Source organism: Epinephelus lanceolatus, chromosome 17, assembly GCF_041903045.1.
Source record: "Epinephelus lanceolatus isolate andai-2023 chromosome 17, ASM4190304v1, whole genome shotgun sequence".
NCBI lineage: Eukaryota > Metazoa > Chordata > Actinopteri > Perciformes > Serranidae > Epinephelus > Epinephelus lanceolatus.
Genome location: NC_135750.1, coordinates 19,201,616 through 19,225,622, shown reverse-complemented (window position 1 = coordinate 19,225,622; position 24,007 = coordinate 19,201,616). Strand labels below are relative to the sequence as shown.

General features: G+C 39.8%; 3 protein-coding genes across 4 annotated transcripts; 1 reads left to right on the top strand and 2 right to left on the bottom strand.

Annotated features, from left to right (window-relative positions):
- Positions 1 to 49: 49 nt before the first annotated feature.
- LOC117248802 (uncharacterized) lies at positions 50 to 5,554 on the bottom strand. 2 transcript variants are annotated; one of them, XR_013487855.1, is made up of 11 exons: positions 5,381 to 5,554; positions 4,801 to 5,118; positions 4,272 to 4,571; positions 4,108 to 4,141; positions 3,934 to 4,031; positions 3,788 to 3,822; positions 3,582 to 3,638; positions 3,279 to 3,335; positions 2,940 to 2,996; positions 2,519 to 2,742; positions 50 to 2,304 (listed from the first exon to the last, which is right to left on the bottom strand). XR_013487855.1 is itself a non-coding variant. In XM_078160666.1 (11 exons), the coding sequence occupies exons 1-11, from the start codon at positions 5,424 to 5,426 to the stop codon at positions 536 to 538; spliced, it is 1,089 nt and encodes a 362-aa protein (XP_078016792.1). In that variant the 5' UTR covers positions 5,427 to 5,554; the 3' UTR covers positions 50 to 535. The 2 variants fall into 2 exon arrangements, 1 of the variants encoding a protein (XP_078016792.1); XM_078160666.1 differs by having other exon boundaries at positions 50 to 552; positions 2,673 to 2,742.
- A 60-nt stretch (positions 5,555 to 5,614) lies between these two features.
- On the bottom strand, positions 5,615 to 15,883 carry LOC117248647 (uncharacterized). The gene is made up of 19 exons (XM_078160913.1): positions 15,708 to 15,883; positions 15,099 to 15,425; positions 14,445 to 14,789; positions 14,071 to 14,203; positions 13,557 to 13,648; positions 13,438 to 13,472; positions 12,445 to 12,522; positions 12,253 to 12,312; positions 12,113 to 12,131; positions 10,656 to 10,703; positions 10,141 to 10,458; positions 9,687 to 9,986; positions 9,474 to 9,558; positions 8,904 to 9,001; positions 8,788 to 8,822; positions 7,351 to 7,404; positions 7,007 to 7,063; positions 6,644 to 6,718; positions 5,615 to 6,474 (listed from the first exon to the last, which is right to left on the bottom strand). The coding sequence occupies exons 1-19, from the start codon at positions 15,781 to 15,783 to the stop codon at positions 6,409 to 6,411; spliced, it is 2,301 nt and encodes a 766-aa protein (XP_078017039.1). The 5' UTR covers positions 15,784 to 15,883; the 3' UTR covers positions 5,615 to 6,408.
- Positions 15,884 to 17,968: 2,085 nt separating this feature from the next.
- On the top strand, positions 17,969 to 23,047 carry polh (polymerase (DNA directed), eta). Its single transcript, XM_033613153.2, has 10 exons — positions 17,969 to 18,234; positions 18,980 to 19,114; positions 19,255 to 19,487; positions 19,630 to 19,808; positions 19,904 to 20,007; positions 20,127 to 20,246; positions 20,940 to 21,063; positions 21,304 to 21,369; positions 21,517 to 21,689; positions 21,788 to 23,047. Exons 1-10 carry the CDS (start codon positions 18,098 to 18,100, stop codon positions 22,695 to 22,697), a joined length of 2,181 nt encoding a protein of 726 aa, XP_033469044.2. The 5' UTR covers positions 17,969 to 18,097; the 3' UTR covers positions 22,698 to 23,047.
- Positions 23,048 to 24,007: the final 960 nt, after the last annotated feature.

The window sequence follows — 24,007 nt, the reverse complement described above, 5'->3', positions numbered from 1 at the left end:
TATCAAACTTATAAGAGTGGCAAACACACACTATGAATCAATTGTTGAACTGATTTGTGTGTATACAGTTTTACTTTATTTTCTTGTTTCATAATTTAAACAGTAGCAGTCATTTTACATCAGCACTTAACAAACAGCATCAGTGTTCATGATACAGGTACAGACAAAAAACTTCTTGCAAGTTCTGGAGCGTCTAAAGATGCTCTTAACCTCTATGAGAGGGTAGGATCATTTCTGTCAACACTTTTGGACCCTCTTCAGCTTAAGAAGGATTGTAAGATGGATTTTATCATCATTATAGTTTTTGGTAAGGGGTTTTTGTGTCAAATATTTTGCAGCCATGCAGAAGATGATGAGAAAAAAGGTGTAAATCCTCAAAACAAAAAAAGAAGCTACTGTAGAACCACAGAACAGATGACAACACAATCATCTAGAAGAAAAGAGTCCAGTGATAGACAGATAAGATGTGGGGTAGGGGCAACATTTGGTAACATTTACAGGTTTTGTTGTTGCTGAGCTGCTATATGTTACATCCTCATCTTTTGCTTAAACCTGTTGCAGAACAGAAGAAAAAAATGACAGAAAAGAAAAATAAAAAAAAAAACCAAAAAAAATCTAAATCAACACTAAATCAGACTTACTTTGCATTTCAATACCTGTACATACTACTTAGAATGCCCAGGAAAGAATTAGTATGTGCTAATACATAATATATTAAATGCAGTATGCCAAAAATACCAGGATGTTGTACTGCATCTGGTCACATTTTGCACTACGCAGCATTCTCTTCTGGCTATTCTGACCCACAATTCTCTGCGCAGCAAGAGATACATCACATCAACTGAGGTCATTGACAGCTGTCAGAAGCCGCGATGACAGATGACAGCGAATTCAAGTGACTGATGACCAAATAATAATAATAATAATAATAATAATTTGATCCTAACAATTTGAACAATTTCTGAACAATTTCAAATTTACCGTTCCTCTCTAAAATACGTGAAAGATCAGTGGCAGCTCAGGTACACTCTCACCTTAATCACAACAATCTGTCTGAACAATTTTAGTCTAGTTTTCATTCCTTTCACAGTACTGAGACAGCTTTGGTAAGAAATCACTAATGATCTCTCAGTGGCAGCTGACTCTGGGCTTTTAAATATTCTCTTTCTTCTTGATCTAAGTGCAGCCTTTGATACCATTTCACATAACACCCCTCTAAAGAGACTAGTTACCATTGGTATCACTGGCACCGCTCTTGACTGGTTTAAATCATATCTCTCTGGCCACACTCACTTTGCTCAAATCAGAAATTTCAAATCTAACTCTTCTCCAGTTACTAGTGGTGTTCCTCAGGGCTCTGTCTTAGGTCCTCTTTTATTTATTATCTATTCTCTACCTCTTGGCCAAATCTTCAAAAAATTTGGTATTCAATTCCACGGCTATGAAGATGACACCCAGCTCCATCTATCCACCAAGCCGACTTCCACTCTTTCACCCAATTCTCCTTCTGACTGCTAATTGGATATTAAATCTTGGCGACTGGAGCTCGTTGACAGCTCACTGACAGCTGTCAGAAGCCCCAGTGCCAGATGACAGCGAATACAAGTGACTGATGACCAGTCTACTACTACTACTACTACTACTACTACTAATAATAATAATAGTAATAGTAATATTATTTTTTTAAGTTAACAAAATCATCATAAAGATAACCAACAACAACAGGACATAACTATGGAAATAAAGACAGAGAAATGCATATACAGGTTTACTGTTGTGATTATGATATTGCATGTTAGAATCTACACTGTACGCAGTTATTACATAAAAATTTAAACTACATATATTGAAAAGCAACGAGATCAAAGCTCTCTGGTTTGACCTGCGTCTCTGCCGAGGTCTGTGAATGCCGTTTTCTTTTATCTCCAAGGTAACACATGTATGAGCAAGAGGGTCAAAGGTCAGGGCACAATATTATGACAAAGTAGTAATAATCTTAATGCTAACTTTAGCATGCTGACATGCCAATAATGACAATATCTAAATGCAGGACTGTGCATGTTCATCATCTTAGTGTAGCATGTTAACATACTGATATTTGGGAATTAGCACAATACACAAAGCAAGCTAAGGCTGATGGGAATATCATTATGTTTGCAGGTATTTGATCATTAATAAGAAATTAAGAATCTGACCTGTTGATGGTGCCAAACAAAAAATTAAGGGATCACCACAGTTGTTTAAATTCATTCCACTGGACACCAGAAATGTTTGTGCCAAATTTAATAATAATTCACCCAATACCTTGGGCCGTCGGTAGCGTAGTGGATAGTGCTGGCGCCCCATGTACAGAGGTGATGCCTCGCTGCAGCGGTCGCAGGTTTGACTCCGGCTTGTAACTCTTTGCTGCATGTCAACCCCCACTCTCTCTCTCTCACCCCATTTCACTCTGTCCTGTTCATTAAAGGCAAAAAGCCCAAAAAATAATCTTAAAAAAAATAAATAATTCACCCAATACCTGTTGTGATATTTCAGGCTGAACCAAAGGGATGGACTTACTGACCGACAGACTGACATCACCATCCACATAGCCACGGTACCAGTGTGGCTATGAAAAAAATGTGGGAAAAAACTTCACTGTGTACAGTGCATGAGATATTCTTAAAATGTACCCTTAGTTTGTTGTTCAACAATAACCACAGAGCTGTACGTCACGTCCACATCACTCTTAGCATCCGACCTCTGGGTAAGAAAGAAGACACAGACAGGAAGCATAGATCAGCTGAACAGTTAAACTTTTTCTTTAAAAATCTCTTTTTGCTTTATTCAATTACTCATATGTATGATTAAACTATAAATGTTATTTGAGTGTACTTATGTGTCTTTTCATGCACTTGTGTTGTATACTACAAGTTGTGGTTTTGATGGTTTAGGGTTACCTCATCTGGAGTTTTTCTCTTGTGCTTTACATTGCTGTATGTTACTTCCTCGTGTGCCTGATGAAAAGAAAACCAAACATTATTAAAATAACAGCTTTAAACCATTATATTACACGACATCTGATTAGATTACATCAACATGACCACATTTGGGGAAAAAAAAAAAAAAAAAAAAAAGGCATAATAATAATCATAATAATACTTCCGTAGGAATTACCATAAAAGTTTACTGAAAATGCAGCTGGACTTTCAGAAAACCTTCTTTCATACAATAGTAAAAACAAAATAAAGACATATTTGTAAGGGATCAGCCCCAACAATTTTCATACAGTCCCTTACCTGGGCTGGAGTTTTTCTCTTGTGCTTTACATCGCTGTATGTTACATCCTCTTGTGCCTGATGAAAAGAAAACCAAACATTATTAAAATAATAACTTTAAACCATTATATTAAACAACATCTGATTAGATTACATCAACATGACCACATCTGAAAAAAAAAGAAAAAGAAAAAGGCATAAACCATGTCATAAAAATACTTCAGTAGGAATTTCACAAAACCTTATTTCATACAATAGTAAAAAAACAAAATAAAGCAATATTTGCAAGGGTTTAGCCCCAACAATTTTCATACAGTCCCTTACCTGGGCTGGAGTTTTTCTCTTTTTCTTAACAACGCTGTATGTTACTTCCTCTTTGGCCTGTGTTAAAAGAGCAGAGGACAGAACATGAATAAGTATGAACAAATAACCATAAACTTCTTGCTGTATTTGTGATCACAGATGTGCTCAACTAAGTTTCTACGCTATTCTCTATTCTAGTTTTTATATAATGAAGCAGCATATCTTACCGTCGCTGTGGCCGATGATTCATCTTTGCTCTGCTCTAAAAGTGAATTAAAACTCGATGAACAATAGGCTATATTATGGTAAAATGTTTATGAATAACAAACAGTTTTGGCATGAATTGGATTTATAAAAAACAGCATAGACTTACTGTGTCTTTTCAGCATAAACAAGATGAACAAAGTCACCATTACCATGAAGATCAGCAAACCCAGAGGGATGATGAAGCGCTTAAGGTCAACTGAAACACTGCAACACACATTTAAAGCACACAGATAAACAGACTTGATAAAACAGTCCAACAGTGTGCAGTAGTTACACTGACCTTTTGTTACGCTGAGTTGTTGTAGGTGGTGCGTCTGCAAAAACAGGTAAAGTTCACAGGTTCAGGAGCAGGCGATAATATGGTTAAACAGCAAATGATTTTACTTTACAAACATCTATAAATTACAAATGTATGTTTAGTATTCATAAATACTTAGTACTTACTGGTGGTTGGTTGCTTATCAACAGTTACATGTACTGGCATCTGCAGGTCTCCACTGACACACAAATACCAGCCGCTGCTCTGTGCGCTCAGTCCACTCATAGTCACATTGAAAACATCGGGGACACTTGCATTGATGGTCACTGTTGTTTCATCTATTGAGCCAGATGGACTTGTCACACAGGAGCGGCCCAGCCTGCACCACTTGGTTTCTCCAGAGTTTCTATAGTGACAACTGATGGTTATTTTGCCTCCTATAAATCCTGTAATCGTCTGATGATCCACATAGAGACTGGGTGTGCCTTAAAGGAAATGAAATAGTGTTCAGTAGAAAATTACAGAAGCCTTTGATACATGCTTGTGATGTGTTATATGCAGTAGTTACAAAAAGGGTGGATAAATATTGTCCTCAATCTTTACATTTATTCTTATTAATTGTAAGTAACAAAATAGTTGCAGCGAACAGTGAGACCCTTTTTAGTGTTCACAAACAATTTGAAATGTGTGTTAAGGTGCTTTAAGGACTCTTACCTTTAGTGACTGACAGCTGAAAATACTCTCTGACATCTGACCCTCTATCAACCTCCACAGCACACCAGTAATCAGTGTCCTCAGCTGTCAAGTCTTTAAAAGTCACAGTGAAGATTCTCCGGCTTTTGTCATCAGAGATTGAAAACTGTCCTGAATTTCGTCGGTTTGTTTGAACTACATAAGAGCAGAAGTCCCAGTAATATCCTTTACACAAACCTTTCACATGGTTTATGTATTGTTTGTCATACAGACATGGGATAATGACTGAGGCTCCAGCCTTCACTGACACTTTACTGACTGTAGTTACACTGTGAACTCCTGCAACAAGAACAAAAATAGCATTTTAATAGTTATATCCACTAACAATAATCTATCTTCATATGACCTGCATATTATTTATATTAGTTGTTTTTACATATAAGGTCATTACAGTCTACAGTCTATGAAATACCAAACTGGAGAATATTACTTGTCAAACTTATTATAATAATTATAATAGTTATAATTATTATCATCTTCTGACATAATCATTAGAAGCATACAATATGCACACAGTTATAAAATGATCCCTGTGACTGACCTGTTAATCTGGTGAGGAGGAGAAGAAAGAGGAGATGAACAGCCATGTCGTTGTGAGTCAAGACAAAGTAACACGAACCAGCGCACTGTAAGACTGATCATCTACTTCCTAATTTTCCAAAATATGCAAATGCAATAGTTAAAGTGCGTCTTCCTCCATTGTAAGGAAGTTGCTTTATATTGGTTAGTTAGATGTATATAAATATCTACGCAGCTACGGAACAATCTAGCTCAATGTTGGCTGGATGTTACGTCAGGTGAATACACAATTTACAAAAAAAAGAAAGTACTCAAGGTGTATGGACTGAATTGTCTTCATTTATATAAAACATTCTTTTTCATAACTACCTCAAATATTAAAAAAATATCTTGCTTTGGTTTCAGATCACTTTTTTGTCAACTGAAATGAGACTGTAAATGTCAAAAGTTACAGAAACACACAGTACACAGAAAAACACAAAAACACAGAAGCAACCCTGAATGGTGATGAAGCACCTTCTTTGAATTTTTAACATCTGTTGACCAATCACAGGATGTTGTATACCCATTGGTCCCACTGAGGCAGAAAGCCAGGACCCTTTGAAGTACTGGACTTACACATCACCCTATTTGTACTTAAAATATCTGCGTTTAGCCTGTGGTTTCGCAAATGAAATAAGGCAGTAACTGTAATTTCTAAAAAAAAAAAAAAAAGCCCCTTAGTTTGACTGAGAACCACTGAGCAATCCCTTACTGAAAAACATGTGCTTGAGGAACCACAGGCCAGACATATTACGTTATATATAAGTCATATATTAAACCTAGGGCTAATATACATTACAGGTTCAGGATTATATATCAATTTGAGCTTTACGCCTCATAAATAATACCGTAAAAAATGCAGAGAAGCGTAAAAAAAAAGGTGTAACAGAAACAAATGAAAAAGGAGAAGGAAAACGTTACTGCACAACAGCTGATAACACCTTGCAACACTCCAGTCTAAGGAAAAAAAAAGTCCAGTAATAGAGACATGTAAAGACAGACAGACATTTAAACGTTGTGGTGGTGCTGAGCCAATGTGCTGTATGTGACATCCTTATCTTCTGCTTCAACCTGTTGGCGAATGAAAGCAAATACGACAATTAAGTAGGAAGAGCAAAGATAATTTGTTTTTAGTCTGACAAAGACTAAAAAAGGGGCGTAATTAGATGGTAAATTCTTCTGTCATACCAATGTGATGATTTGAAATGAAAGAACAGGAAGTGAGAAACAATATGATACTTACCCTTTTTCCAGGTTTTTGCTTCAGGGTGACCACAGAGCTGTACATCACGTCCACATCATTCTCAGCGTAGGACCTCTGGGCAAGATAATAATGAATTTGAAATTAGTTTATTGAGCTGCACTTGGTCAAATATGTTAAAGAAGTTCGATCACTAAGGTCTCCTGTGTGTCTTTTAGTGTGCTGTATCAAGGCCGGAGCCACTGAGTCACCACTGAGGGGGAGGGACTACTTTCTACATAAATTACACATGCAGCTAAACATAAATGATTGACACTTTGCTCAGACTTCACATGGGCTATGTGACAAATGTCTAATTACTGCCTTGGCTTGTATTGTTTACCACAAATTGTGTGTTAAGGTTACCTGGCCCAATGGTTTTCTTTTGAAGCCAATATTAGCGTATGCAACTTCCTCTTCAGCCTGTGATGAAGAAGACACCAAATGTCATTCTCAGAAAGTCAGAGTTTATCTAAATTTCCACCTTAGTAACCATTTCATAAAAAAATATTTTCTTTAACGGCACGTGCATCATTGGTTTCTGAAAGTGGTTACCATGTTCTCCTGATAAAAACCCACAAGATATAACACATCCTGCGATTGTTCTGCAATGGCACAGTCCTGCAGCTTATACTCTTTTGCAGAGAAACTGTACATTTAAAGATTTTTTTTACACCAGATTTCTAGATATCGCTGCAGTTATGGGTTACCTGGCTTGAAGTTTTGCTCTTGTGTTGAACAGTGGTGTACGTTACTTCGTCAGCCTGTGTTGAAGGAGCAAAGCAAACGTCAGAGGACTTCATCAAACCTTCCTTCAGACAGTGTCAAAAATACATCAATTAGAGCACAACTATATTTATAAAAGAGGAATTATCATATATGTTAAAATAGTCAACATGTAGACAAGTCTTTTTCGTCGATAGAGCAAACCGATTGTCACGACTGAAATACAAAGCTGTTGAGGCATTGAATTTTCCATCATACAGTTTAAATCATATTAAATTGTTACGAAACAGTCACCATGAACTATTTTTGTACAGATAAAAATCCTTTTCAAAGCAAAGACAAAGCATGATGATCAGAGGAATGACCGTAACTGTAACATTCACTAAACTAAGCGGGCAAAGTTCACCACCATAACCTGTCACCAAAATTAGATGAATAAACCCCAGAAGAAATCTGCTGAAGATTTAGTGACATGCTCATTCTCAGTCTTGATGTCAAGTATTTTCTTTGATTAAAACTAGAACAAAAATCAGGATAAAGTTGACTAAATATAACTAAAACTCTCAAGGCCTGTTAATCTTTGGAGTTGAAAGATACATCTTGCGGATGCGCTGGGACACATCATCAGTGATGTAACCTGGGGTGTTTTGGGTCTTTCAAACATCAGACACCCTCGCCCAGGCGTAACCACGCCAAAACAACCAACAAACAACAACTTAGCTGTAACTCCATCTGTGCACTCCTGCTCTCTCCTCCAGCTCGCTCATACACACACCAGCACGCGCACTCACACAGCCCTCCTCATCCCCCGCACCTCATTCAATCCCAAACATGCCATTAACTCACAGAACATTGACATTATAACAGAACATTTACTGCAGGGTCACTACAATACATAGCCTATAACATTATCAAATCATAGCTTTAACAAAAAAAAAAAACGTCATATCTGACTGGGCCCGGCCTGGGTCCGTCAGAGGGATGGGGGCTCCCGGCCCGACCCGGCTCGGGCTCCGGCAGAGAATCTAAGCTCTACCCTGCACTCCACCTCTGCTGACTTGACTATCATGTTCATGGCGAGAGTGAAAAGGATGACTGAGATGGTGCAGCTGACAGAATTAATACTAATTTGGTTAGAAACCAAAGTACTGGACAAACTGAAAATTTGACCTAATGATGCCGCTAGATAAAAAGTTAATGGATCACAAAGGATAGTACAATTCATCCATCAATGCCAGTACCAAATTTCAGTATCAATCTACCCAATAGAAGTTGATACAGTTCACTCACCAAAAATATGCAACTCACGGTGGCACAATGGGAAAAGTTAAAGGATCACCAAGAGTCATTAGCATTGTCCTAGGAATCATGAAAGTGTTCAAAGTCTATTTTGGAAAATTCATCCACATACTGTATCTTACCATTCTTGTGGCTGATGATTCTGCTTGGGTCTGTTCTAAAAGTCAAACAAAATATATTTAGGAATTACAAACATTTGGCATAAATGGGATTGATCAAACGTCTGACTGTGACTTACTGTGTCTTTTCAACAAAAACCAGATGAACAAGGCCACCAGTACAATGAGGATCAACAAACACAGAGGGATGAGGAGGCTCTTTAGGTCAACGGAAGCTCTGCGGCATACATATTGGGTGCACAATACAAATCAGTTAGGTAACCGGCCTGTTTTTATACTGTTTTATACTGTTATATACTGTGCAGGATTTTCTAAAAACAATGCATAGACTCATACACAAGTAATCCCTCTCAGTGTCTTGTGACCCGCTAGAGGTGTGAGGCATTGTATTTTTCTCTGCCATCTCTGCCTTATTTTCCTCTTATTTTCTGGGCTCGTGGACATTTATAGGTGTGTGCTACCACAGCACTCATGAGATTGGAGCTTTAAAGGCAGCAGCAGGGTGTAAGACCATAAGCAGCAGGCATCCAAAAGACACAGCGCTGAAACATAGCGAGCCGAAACGCCAGCGGATTTAGAAACAGTAACTGACAATCCTGCATAGTATACCTTTAACCAATGCTAAAATACAGTGTAAGTCTAAGTTAGGGTACGTTCTCTAAAAACTGCATGTAAAAACAAAGACTGACCTGGTAAACGATCCGCCTCCAGTATTAGGAATGAGATCGGGAGTAGATGACAAAGTGGAGAACCTCTGTGTTGTTGCAAGAGTGGCTATAATCCAAAACAAGACAATGATAAGCAGAGTAAAATGACATTATCTATTTCTGATATCTCTTCTATGATAAATCAAATCAAATGCCTGTGCTTGACAAATATACTTTTATAATTGTTGTACTTACTGGTGGTAGGTTTCACAGTAACGGTTAAATGTACTGGCATCTGTAAGTCTCCATTAACACACAAATACCAGCCGCTGCTCTTTGTGCTCAGTCTACTCATAGTCACAGTGAAAGCATTGGGGATCATCCTAATGATGGTCACTCTTGTTCCAACTATTGATCCAGATGTCATCGTCACACAGGAGCCACCCAGCCTACACCACTTGATTACTCCAGAGTTATGATAGTGGCAATTGATGGTTATATCATCTCCAATAAACCCTGTGATCGCCTGTTGAGCTACATAGAGACTGGGTGTGCCTTAAAGGAAAACAAATTCAATAGAAAAGTGTGGGTAGCCTGACAACAATCACTCACCAGAACAAACAATGAGACCCTGCTTTGGGGTTTTCCTTATAACTGTTAAAATGTTGCAAAGGATTTGAAATGTGCTTAAAGGCCTAAGGGCTCTTACCCCTGGTGACTGACAGCTGAAAATACTCTCTGACATCTGACCCTCCATCTATCTCCACAGCACACCAGTAATCAGTGTCCTTAGCCGTCAGATCTTTTATAGTCACATTGAAGATTCTTCGGCTTTTGTCATCAGAGATTGAAAACTTTCCAGAATTTCGTTGGTTTGTTTTAACTACATAAGAGCAGTGGTTCCAATAAAATCCTTTACACAAACCTTTCACATGGTTTATGTATCGTTTGTCGTACAGACATGGGATAATGACTGAGGCTCCAGCCTTCACTGACACTTTACTGACTGTAGTTATGCTGTTAATCCCTGCAACAAGAATAAAGACAATATTTTACTGCACATATCGCCAACAATAATCCTCTTACACGTAATTGTGCCTAGATTACTCATAATCTGAAGACAAACTGGTGTGTTATTCATCCGACTGACATTTTAGAATTGACATAACGAGCTAAAGCATAAGACTAAACATCTGTGCACATAAAATGACACGGGTTACTGACCTGTGAGTCCGCAAAGGATCAGAAGAACTCTGAGATTAACAGCCATGTCTGTGAGTCAGCAGAGTAAGACTAAATGACACGGACCGATGCACAGACTCATTTTTTTTCTTCCTGATATTACTAAACATCTCTTCCTCTTCCTTTTAAGCAATTACATTTATTTGGTTTGACAGCAAAGCACATAATCATGCTGCTACATTTTGCTTTGAGTATGTGAGTTTACAAAAACGAAGTGCTTTACAGTAAAAAAAAATCACAAGTAAAAACAAATAACAATTAAATCTTTTCAGTAAAAATAAAATCAACAGAGATGCATATTTTACATTTTCTATTGGCCCTACAATAAAGGCTAACAGGATGTTGTGAGAATCAAATTTGATCTTGTTAAAGCTAGGAATGAAAATGAACAAAGGTCCTCCCTGGATCATGATAGTTTTCAAATGCTAAATGTCAACCTGGTGACTGAAGAAGCTGTATCAAGAGATGATATGAGTTAAACTGTTGCTCTACCATTTAGCCACTTCCTTAATTTGGTCAGTTTTACTGGCCTCTGATCTGCTCTTGATCCAAAGTCAACTTTTGCTTTTACTCAGTGTTTCAAACTGACAGCGACAAATTCACCACAGCACACCTTTAAAGTTTTAACACCACTGTGCTAGCGTTGCCTCCTTAATTCTTGCTTTTTTTAGCATGTGTGTGTGAAAAATTTAACATTATTTGATAAACTGTATGTGTGTGGGTTTGCATAGAAGAACGTCCATGACTAAAAGTCTTTAAATTTGACATGGCTCCAATAACAGACTGCTGGGTTGATTGATTTATCCGAAATGTTCTAACCTCCATCCTCCAGGTCTGAAAAGCAAGTGCCTTAAACCTGCATTCTTTCTAATAGCCAGAAGAGGGTGACTCCAGTGGGTGCAAGCAAAAGTCTGATTGTACTGGGATCATAGGGTCCATGAGAAGATGACCCTGCCTCTCATTTCCTTTATCACCTCAGTAAAGCTTTTCCATTACTGGTTGCAAGTCCTCTTCAATACAGCATGATGTCCATTTTGTAAATTATGATCCCATTTAGAGTAAAATAGACAATAAAGCAGGGTATACTTTAGAGCGTGATAGAAAGGTTGCTACCATGGTGACCTGTCAATCAGTACAGAGGCATAGCAGTGGGAATCCTTCACAGCTCCACCCATTCATCCAAATATGGTCACTTCTGGCTCCAAAAACAAGATGGTGACGGCCAAAAAATTTCAAAATTGCAGTCCACAAACCAGTGGGTGATGTCATGGTGGCTATGTTCACTTCTTTTTATACAGGCACTTGTAACATACCACAAATAAAGTGCACATCCGATTGATTTCATCAGTGTTGCCATACTTGCACGACTGACGTTCTCCCATGTTCTCTGCTAACACGCACTTAAGCTTTTCTAGAGTGTACTGTGCTGTAGATCACACTTCCATCTACTGGTTCAGCCTTGTAAGAGAGAACAAGCACAGAGAAGAGAATGCTGAATAATTATAGATGAAAATCATGACCACAATACTAACCCATTTCAGTCACTAAGAGATAGCTGTCATTGTTAGATGCCACGTACCATTTGTCGCACGCGATCTTTCAACACAATGTTACTGTATGTCACACTGTCTTCATTCTGCTGAAAGAGATTCACACTCAAAGTAATACAATTTCAGGGGAAAGACAAATGCAAATGTAGGCAAAAGTGTTTTCAGGCACTGTTGTCTTTTATGCTTTGTTGAACAAAATAAAATATTCTCATCTGGTTTACCTTCTGCTGGTCTGCTACATGTTGCTTATGAACAATGGTGGCATACTGCACATCAGGATCACTCCCAGTATGTGAGCCCTGAGGGGTGAGTTTGAAAATTTGACATTAATCTCATTGTATGTTACGTTATGTTAGAATTATTTGCTTTCTCCTGTGTGACTGAACAGTTTGGTTCATTTGAATATTACTGGACAAGTCGCTTTGCATATCAGAGGTTTGCCGTCATGGAGTGTATGTCAGTGTTATGCTTAATACCATTAACCCCTTCCAGACCCATCTTATCTGTCAGTAAACCTACTGATAGCCATATGATCTGGAGTTTAACTTATGCAAAGAGCAGTCATGTACAGTGTACAGTATGTTTAATTTCCTCTTTGGTTTTAAACATTTACAATTGTTTGTCACACAAGGTCTGTGTTGACCCTACTTTACATAGTGTGACAGTGCTGGTTAGAGCAGCACAGAAGCTGAAGAGACCTCTCAGCAACAACATAGAGGCTACTTGGGAATGAGAAAACTTGAAGGAAGGAAGGGTTGCTGCTGATAATCAATGCTAATTTATTGTTCTGATTATAAAAAAACTTTGTCTTTTCATTTTATCAAGGCTTAAAATAACAAGACAATGCTTTAAAAATGTTCCAGTTTTGCCGTATTGAGCTGCAAATGAGCCACATATGTCATATCCATACATCTATTTGTTGTTGGCCTGTATATGTTATTTCCGTTTTGTATTATCTGCAGTATATTACCATGCACCATGCTTAAGTAGATCTAGTCACTGAGTAGCTCACACTCAGTGTAGTCTTATTGAAACCATTGTAAATCATACACTTGATTGTTCATGTTCCTGAAATGCTGTTTACTTCATGTCCTGATTTGGACATATTGTAAAAAATCTTTTATGTACCAAGCAAAGAGGAAATATGCCAGTGAGGAAGATGACCACACATTTATTACCGTACTAATACTGGGAAACACATAGCTATATCTTACCGCAGTGATGTCCGTCCTCTGAGGCTTGTTTTTATCTAAAAGACATTTTGAAGATATTACAAAATAACAGATATCTTATTCCTGAATATGTTTTAGCACAGAGATTAAAGCAGACTTACATCTTCTCATTATCTTCCACCCCAAAAAGGCAGCAAGTACAATCAACAGCAGTAAGATGAGGGTGGTGGTGAGAATTATCACCATAGTGGAACTAGAGGATGAATGCAGATCAGAGTTACATTTAAGCACGAATAAAGAGGTAGTGTATGTTGTCTGAAATTGGCCTATGCATACATTTTTCTTCCATAGGTTGAATTTATAAAACTAGAATGCAATGCATAAGCTTAAATTCAATTTCATCTATGATTAACATGGAGTTTGTCTGACAGAAAATGTGCTGAACTATATGCAACAAAACAAATATATATGCTCAAGAATGAATGATAAAAAAATCAAAAACAAACTTCCATGCTCAAATCTGTGATTAAGTGTTTTGAAGAGATCGTACAGTATACAGCATATCAGTTGTGATGTAAACACAAAAGGTAGGAAGGGGATGATATGCAGAAAAAAAGCTGTTAATCAGATCTGAACCCAGTTAAGCTGTTGAGAGTGAAATAAAGAAATACAGACCTCTTGTTCTCATCTTGCTGGCTCTCTCCAGCTGTCCCGTTTATGGCGGAGTTTGTGGGCTGAGCTGTGTGTGGCTCTGCACTCGTAAGCAGGGAGGAATGCTGGGCGGTGGTTGGAAGTGTCGTTATAATGTCTCGAATAAAAAAAAACATGAAAATTAATGTTAATCCACATTGAGAACAATGTGTTTTTACACCGCATATTGTGGATTATTATATTGTAATTCTCAGATTTTAAGGTAAACTGCATGAATACATTCTAAACTGCAGGATTAACAGACATTGTGACAGGATTTGATTTGTGTTACGTTTGCTGTGTCCACTTATTATGAAAGGTCGCTAATTTATGTAAATAGAAAAAGGTTAGTATCTTACCTGCTGTACTGGGAGTCGTTGTAGTTGTAGTTGTAGTTGAGGTTAATGCATGAACAGTTATATGCACTGGTATCTGAAAGTTTTTAATGCCGCACCAGTACCAGCCACTGCTGTCTGTCCTCAGTCCACTCATAGTCACAGTGAAAACACTGGGTGCACTTGCATTGATGGTCACTCTTGTTCCATCTATTGATTCAGATGGCTCTGACACACACCTGACAGGATGCAGGTGTGAGAGCCTGCACCACTTTCGTTCTTTTCTTTCTTGACAGTGACATCTGACAGTCACACTTCCTCCTTCATATGCTGTTATTTCTTGTTGGTTCACATACAGACTTGGAGTACCTTGACAAAAGCACAAAATAAAGCATAATTTGATTTCATTACCTGAGACGTGAGTGAAAAGATTTCTTTTCCCACCAAGTAGTTTACAGAAATAATTTCATGTGTGTTTGAAACATTTAATGGATTTTACCTGTGGTGACTGACAGCTCAAAACGCTGTTCATCAGCACTGTCCACAGCATACCAGTAACTAATGTGCTCATCTTTTCGTTTTTTTATAGTCACAGTGAAACAGATGCTTTGGTTTCGGTCATCAGAGATCAAAAACTTTACTGAAAAATGTGCATTAAGAAGCATCAAGGGTGCTTACCTCTGGTAACTGACAGATGAAAATACTTTTTGACATCATTCTCCTTATCCATCTCCACAGCACACCAGTAATAAGCAGTGTCCTTAACTTCCAGATCTTTGATAGTCACAGTGAAGATAGTTCGGTTTGGGTCATCAGAGATCAAAAACTTCCCTGAATCATCTGGCTCATTTGTTTTAACTTTATATCTGCAGAAGTCCCAAAAGTGTCCTTTACACAAGTATTTCACATGGGTTTTGTATTCCGGCTCATAGAGACATGGGATGGAGATGGAGTCTCCAGCCTTGACTGACACTTTACTCACTGTAATAATTTGGCTGTGGATTCCTGAGAAAACAACAGCAGACACTTATTTTATAGGGATACATTCAAAAGCATTGTGTACATCACCATCAGTTACAGTTTACTCAGTGACATAGCTACATTACACATCTGTTACAAGTTAGTATCAAGTTCAATCAAGTTTTTTTGTAATTAAAACACAACATAAATATCTAATATTCACTCAAACTGTATTACTGAACAGCAATATAACAGCTAACATTCTTTTAATTATAAACCTGACTATCATTTCTGCATAGTGCTCTTATTAAGGCTTAGCTGACCTACCCATGAGTCCAGCGAGTATTAGGGGAAGCACAAATAGAGATGTCATGTCTGCAGTGCCCTGAGTAAATGAGCACATTCAGTATTACGATGGGTTATTCTAGCTCGGTTACTTCCTCATTTTAAATGCTTCTCGTCTGGATGAGATGTAAATCTACTGGTCATTGTGTTTATGGCTTTAAAACAATATATTACTTGTTTTACATTTACTACCTTTAGAGTCAGATGTGTACAGTGTATAGACATTTATGTTTAATTAATTAATTAAGTCTAATTTAAGACCTGAAAGTTGTCTGTAATGTCTCTGCTCTTAATTCCAACATACACTCCCCCTCAGAGAAAAGTGCTCTTACCACAACAAGGACTGTTAAAACTTGGCCTGGAGGTGCCTCTCATGAGCTGCAGGACTTCCAAAGAACCAACTGGGAAATTTTGGAACATCAGGACCTGGACAACTACATGGCTGCTGTCCATGGCTACATAAAGTACTGCATGGTGCTGCCAGAGCCAACCTGAAGAGAGGCATCAGAGAGGCCGAGGCAGCATACAGGACGAAAATAGAAGACCACCTCAGCAGCAGCAACAACACAAGGCAGGTGTGGCAGGGGGTCCAGCACATCACCAGCTACAAGTCGGAGGAGTTGAACCTCTTCGCTTTGAGGTGGAGTCACCAGAGGTGGACACATCACACCCAACAGCCCACAGCAGCAACATACTCATGGTGGAGGAGCGTGAGGTGCGCACTATGATGGTGGTGATTTTGAGGAAAGCTGCGGGACCTGATGGCGTTACTGGACTGGTGTTGAAGGACTGCGCAGACCTGCTGGCTAAAGTCTTAACCAGGATCTTCAACCAATCCCTATATGCAAGTCCACTGTCCTGCCTGAAGTCCTCTATTATAGTCCCACTGCCAAAAAAGACCCCCATCAGCAGCCTGAACGACTACCATCCAGTGGCACTGACACCAATGGCTATGAAATGCTTTGAGCAGCAGGGCAGCTATGCAAGGCGGCTCTTTATGTATTTTAGCTCAGCATTCAACACCATCCTCCCCCACAGATTGGTGTCAAAACTGGCAGATCTGGGACTTTCCTCATCCATCTGCATCCATCTGTCAGATCGCTCCCAGAGGGTTAAAGTAGGCCCCCATAACTCCAGAGCTCTCAACCTCAGCACTGGCGCCCCACAGGGCTGTGTGGCGAGCCCCCTACTCTACACCCTCCACACCCACGTCCAAGTCCACTCCCACTCCAGCAACACCATCATTAAGTTTGCTGATGATACAACAGTGATGGGACTTATCTCAGGGGGGGAGTTGGCATACAGAGATGAGCTGCTGACTGGTCCTCAACACCACCAAGTCCAAGGGGCTGATCATTGACTGCAGAGGGAATAAAACAGACATTCAGCCATTAAACATCAGTGGGGACACTAACCAGTGAGCAAGACCAGAGTGAAAGACTGAGGCTTTTTTCACCAGACACTTTTCAAGGAAAAATATTTGTAGCCAAAAAATAAATAAATAAATAAATAAATAAATAAATAAATCACACCCCAGCCACCCCTGACCTCTGACAAGTAAAGAACAGCCCCTAAGCGGCTAAGGACCCAATACTAAAATAGTGGGGGGTTCCTGCTCTGTCTCTCTTTTAGCTAAGGGGTCCTTGGTCTGAAAAATGTTAAAGAACCCTGATTTAAACAATAAAATGCTAACTCTTAGCAGAAATGGCAAGTCACTACTGTGGGTGGTAAGCTAACTTTTGCAGCTTACCAGTTAACTCGCTACTACAGTTCTTACCTTCAGTTTCTTGTTTTTTGAAGGGCTAAAAAATGACTTAAACTCTCTATATACTGACTAGACTAGTGCTCTAGAGACTAGAGCCTCTGAACCAGAACCACACATTTTCTGCATGTTGACAAATTTAAAGTTTGACAACCCCCCGCGCCTGTAAATTGTCAGCCATGATTGGACATTTGCTGTTTGAGGGAGGAGTTACTATAAGCAGTCATTTGGGGGTAATTTTGCCAAAAAGTGGCGAATTTTTTGCCCATTTTCCTCTTTTTATGGAGTATGCCAACGTTGGCAGATTATTTTACATTATTTATACATGTTCGTATTATTTATACACACCCATAAAGAGCAGTAGACTGTGTACAATTTCTAGTTACCACCGTTATCTAACTATTATAACAACGGATGACGCACTCACCACTGCGTCGCCTTTTGATGACGTTATTATGTAACTCCGGTTGACTGCGCGAAATACAAAGCGACAAGAGAAGGTTTCGGCGCCGGTTGCGCTTCAGTAAGCCAGTCAAAGCTATGCGAATAACAGCACCACCAGCCAGTTGGTGTATATTTTATCCTCGCTGACCGACTCTCCTCTTCTGCAATGGAGTACGGGAAGGAGAGAGTGGTAGCTTTAGTGGACATGGATTGCTTTTACGTGCAGGTGGAGCAGAGGCTCAACCCAGCTCTGAAGAACACTCCCTGTGTGGTGGCCCAGTACAAGACGTGGAAAGGAGGCAGGTGAGTTTCTGACACAGAGACTGTGTTTTTTTATGATCAACGCAACTGAAAGCGCCAGTCCCTCGATTAGAAAGTGATGGAAAAAAGCTGTTTGTAGTTTAACTCGATGCTGTTGTGCAGTTAGCTTGGTTTGTTCTGCTTCATACGACAGTGCTGCAGTTAGTAACGTAAACAACCCTCTTTTTCTCCCAAAATTCAGTAAATTAAAGCTTTACTGTCATGATCACAGCTACTGCATATTGGCAAAGCACCCTGACTGCACTGAGAGGTAGTAGGAGCATCGATCATGGAGTACAGATTAGACATTTCATGTAATAGAGCTCATAAAACTAAGATGCAAAACAAGAGCTGCAGAATGAGATAAGCTAAATCACAGGAAAGACTCACAAGAATGACTAGGCCTAAGCGAAATGAAATTGATTGAAATGACAATCTGAACTCAGGGTCCTCTTACTGGCTTTGCAAAGTTGCCATCATGAGGAACTGAAAGTGGATCATACCCCCCTTCATGCTCTTTCTCAGGCTGTTCACTGACATCTGGCCGATGACTTTGACTCCTTCCCTGTCAATGCTGTGATTGGACAGCTTGAGATTGCGTTTGTTTTCAGTTGCAGGGACCATTTAAATTGCTGTCTCTGTGTTGGCAACTCATCCGCCTTCATTCCCCACAGATAACCCATCTTGGACTTCCTATGATCATGGTTTGTAAACATGTGGTTCTCAACTAAATATCATCCTCTGTTAGTATCATAGCTGTGAGCTACGAGGCCAGGGCCCATGGCGTCACCAGGAACATGTGGGTGGACGATGCAAAGAAACTGTGCCAGGATCTCCAGGTGGCACGAGTGCGTGAGTCTCATGGCAAGGCAGACCTGACACAGTAAGTACTGGTGATGTACTGTCCTGAGATTATGCCATAAACCAATTCTTCTGTTCATAGCCTTAATAAAAATATTGTGCTATTTCAATACCTCCACTCCTGTGACCAGTTGTAAAGATAACCACCTCACCCCTGTGTAGTTACAGGGAGGCAAGCGTGGAGGTGATTGAGGTCATGTCCCGCTTTGCTGTGATTGAGAGAGCCAGCATTGATGAAGCCTACATGGATCTGACTGCTGCGGTCCAGCAGCGACTGAAAAACATGACCGATAGTCAAATTGAGCCTCACCTGCTGAAGACGACCTACATCCAGGGGTACCCGCAAAGCTCACCTGAACAGGAAGAATCTGCCGAAGAATCTGCCTTGGATAAAGGTAGGCTATAACCAAGCTTTGACTAACTGAGAACTCACTTCATTGTTTCAGCACCTGACACTGGAAACTGGTGTTGACACTTAACAAAACCCCCAAAATCTGGTAGAAAGTATCCCCCTAACAGTGTTGTGTTTGTCCCCAGAGGAGCAGAGGTCCAGAGGTCTCCAGCAGTGGCTGGCATCCTTACCTGTCCCTCTATTAGGGGAACAGAACTCTGCAGAACTGCAGCTAACTCTGGGGGCAATCATTGTAGAGGAAATGAGAGCAGCTGTAGAGAAACACACAGGTTTCCGCTGTTCAGCAGGTATATCACACAACAAGGTAGGAACATTTGTTTCTTGAAATATAATGTAGGTGTGATACTCGAGCGGTAATTGTCATCGCTGTGGTCATCGTTTCCTGTCTTCTTTTCCCAGGTATTGGCCAAACTAGCTTGTGGTCTGAACAAACCCAACAGACAAACTGTTCTGCCTTTGGACTCTGTGACAGAACTTTTCAACTCTCTTCCCATCGGCAAGATGTGAGTTCAAAGCACTACTTTGTCATAAAGACTCTACTCATCACAAATTACTCTTATCTTTAACACAGAAGTGTGAAAACAAGAGTCGACTAAAAATTCACTGCACTTTTGTATTGCAGCCGTAACCTGGGGGGGAAGCTGGGTGCCTCCATTACAGAAACTCTGGGAATAGAGAACATGGGGGATCTGACTCGCTTCTCTCAGGCTGAACTGGGACAGCACTTTGGAGAAAAGACAGGGTAAGACGAGCCAGATATTCCGTTAAAAGTGTCATAAGATGACTGACGGACAAAGGTCTTGCTTGGTCTTTGCAATTATTATGCCAGATACCATCTTAATATTAAGTAAAATGGACATAATCATAACATGGCCTAAGTTCCTAATGTATTTTTATTGATTTATTTAAACTTTATTTAACCAAGAAGTCCTATTGAGACTGAAAATCTCTTTTACAAGAGAGACCTGGCCAAGGTAGCAGCCAATCAAAACACATTAAAATGCAACAAATACAAAATACAATACAAAAATCCACAATAAAACAACAACTATTCAAACATAGTGTCTCTATCCATGTCCATGGTGCATAGATGGAGAACGCAGTTTTCCCCAGATCTGTTAAAACCCGGGGTAAATTAATGACCTTATTACCTTAGTCAATAATTTAATTTACTCTTTTAGTTCACCTGAGTCCATGTGCTTATAAATCAAATGGATCTGGGCAAAGATTTTCAAACCATAGTGTGTAAAAAGTAGCAGAAAATGGAAATACTCAGCAAAATTACAAATACTGTTGTAGCAATAAGATTGGTAAAAGTGCTCCAAAAGTGCTGTGTTTGATAACATGCTCCAAAAATTAACTAGACTTGAATTCTCAGCATTTTATTTATACTTAATTACCAGCCACATTTACCATTGAACTGTCTACTTTGCAGCCAGTGGCTGTATGACTTGTGTCGGGGGATTGAGTTTGAAGCAGTGAAACCCAGGCAGCTTCCTAAATCCATTGGCTGCAGTAAAAACTTCCCCGGGAAGACATCGCTGGCTACAAAAGAGCAGGTACGGGCCAACGGCCTCTGTTTCCCCTGTGTTACAACAGGAAATGACAAGTATTACTTAATGTGTGTTTTACTTTAGTCTCATACTGACTGGACGTGATGAAACTTTGAGAGAATGTAGTTGATGTATCTAGATGTGTAAGGAAGATGGCATTTAACATGTTCTTGTAGTGTTATTAACAAATATGCAACTTCCTGTTTGTTGTTGTTTTCATGTAAATTATGAACAACCTCCGTGTAGGTACAATATTGGCTTCATCAACTGGCCCTTGAGCTGGAGGAGAGACTTACTAAGGACAGAGAAGTGGTGAGTTATGTGCGGTTGTGTAATTTATTGCTTTCCCTTATTACAGCAGCACTGTCTAATTCCTCAGCTGAACTTCCTGTTGTTGTTATATATAGTACATATAACTGTGTTTCACATTAGTAACTGTCATTTCTCTCTTTCTTACAGAATGGTCGTGTGGCTAAATTGTTGACGGTTGGTGTACGTCAGATGGGGGACAAGAGGCCGAGCAGCTTCTCCCGCTGTTGTGCCTTAGTGCGCTACGAAGCGACCAAACTGTCCGCCGACAGCTTTGCCATCATCAAGAGTCTCAACACGGCAGGAAACCACCAGGCAGCATGGTAATTAGGACATAATGACACAGTGTGGAATATTTAAAGTCACTGGTTGAGGGTAATCTGTGCGACTGATTATACTCCATCTTGCTTCATGTCCCCAGGACTCCACCCCTCACCCTGCTCCACCTCTCAGCGAGCAAATTCAGTGACGCTCCATCAGCAGGCGGCATTGCCGGCTTTCTTTCCAGCGATGTCACTTCAACCCAGAGTCTTCTCTCTTCCACTCAGCCCTCGACCCAGACACCTGCTGAACTGAAAAACAACTTGGCATGCAAAGGACCAGGCACCATCCAGTCGTTCTTTCAAAAGGCAGCTGGGAAACAAAGGCAGAAGGTTGCAAAAGGCGTAGAGGAGGATGATACAGGATCGACAGGGATTCTCCCAGCTTCCTCATCTCACAAAACCTCAGCCACTGAAAGTCAGTTAGATACCAATTGCTCTGGTTCTAAAAATGGTTCAGCCAGCCCCCAGTCTGGCATTTCCTCGTTCTTCCACAAGAAGAGTCTTGAAAGAAGCTCACAGGCCCCAGCATCAAACAAACCTCAAATGGGACATGAGCCTGGACCTGACAGTAAAGACGACTCAGATGACACTGCTGCTGCTGTGTCAGGCCCACAGGAGAAACATAACTCATCTCAGCAGCCAGAAGAGTCAAGAGATGAGCTGAACACGGATCCAGATGTAGATTACCAGCCTTCCACTGTGGCCAGCGAAGACCTGGTGAACTGTGAACGCTGTGGCCAGGAGGTGTCGGTTTGGGAAATGCCTGAACACAATGACTATCACTTTGCTTTGGATCTCCAGAATTCACTCTCTGCATCCACAAATTCAGCACCCACTTCTTCTTCTTCTGCTGTCTCTTCTACCTCCAGCATCTCTTTAACTCCTCTCAGAGCCCAGTCTGCACGAGGCAAGACAAAAACCAGAGGCCAGTCAGGACCACAGCCGAAAAGACATCGCTCCCAAGGTGGAAGTACGGGCACTCTGGATTCTTTTTTCAAGAAGAACTGAGGATGTTCATCTTTCCTCTGCTGTTGACGCTGCTCTGCTTCAAACTTGGACTCAAGTGCTGCTGCTTTTCTGCCTTTTAAGATGTGTTTTTAAACCAAATAAAATACAAACCTGACAATGCATATGCATATCACAGACATGCAAATACAGTTAATGTTTATGCTCAAAGAATGGAAACCTATGTTGTAACGGGATACACAAGGGCTTGTTTTAGTAAATAAGTGTTTACAAATTATTTAAAGTGCTTATTTATGTACTTTGTTCTCATATGGTTTTTATTATAAAATGACATGCAATACTTTGAAGGAATAATTTTATAAATCAGAGTATATTAAAGACACTTTTTAAAATTTTGTGTATGTGATGTAGTATTCTGATGTGCCAGCAGATGCCGCTAATCACTTGAATATAGAGCAGGATGATGTTTCCTTGTGAGCTCAAGAGATACAGGCAGGGTGTTTGTCCTTTGTGAGACGAGAGTACATATTTGAAATGCTGATGAAACGCACGGTTGCTAGTAGGATGAGAGCAGTTGCACCATTATGAGCGGAGTCCTGTTTTGTTTTCATTTTCCTACCATGGTGAACCCTATTGTTCTGTGGCGCTGGAGCATTGAAACACAGCTGAACGAGGACCTTATTCTTGCGTCAGCCTTCATCAGCTGGGGAGCAGAGTAGGAGGAACAGGGCCAGGGAAATGAAATAACGACTCCTTTTATAAATCAGTTTTGCGTGGTGAGTCATGACTTTGTGACATGTGAGCCAGAGGACAACACACTGGGTGTGGGATGACATGGTTCAAAACGTTGGGCAATTGTAAGATGACAAAATGACAAAATTCAACACCTGCAAAAGAGACAATAAAACTTTTATTCATGTACATCATGATACACAAATTGGATCTGTACATAAATATTGCATTTCACCCAAATAATCAAAATATTACACTTTCAATTAAAGGGAAAAGGTCTTAAACGTGATCAGAAAAAAGTGGAGATGTGTTGGTGTCGTTAAGAATATTGCGAAAACAGTGAAAAACATTATAGAATAAATTGTAACACCTGAAACTACTAGAAATCTATAAAATACTTCTCAGATGCATTAAAACAAACTAACACCTGATAACTCTTCATAAAGGCTATAAAATATTTTGGTTGAAATGCGTTCTTAGTTTTCCTCTCTTTGAGTGCACAACAAAATGGGTGCAACAAAACGGCACACATCCCAGTTGTCCTCTCTGTCACTGATGTCAGCGGGACAACAAAACTATAAGTCACATCAACATGCTATAATAAGACATAATAAGACCAA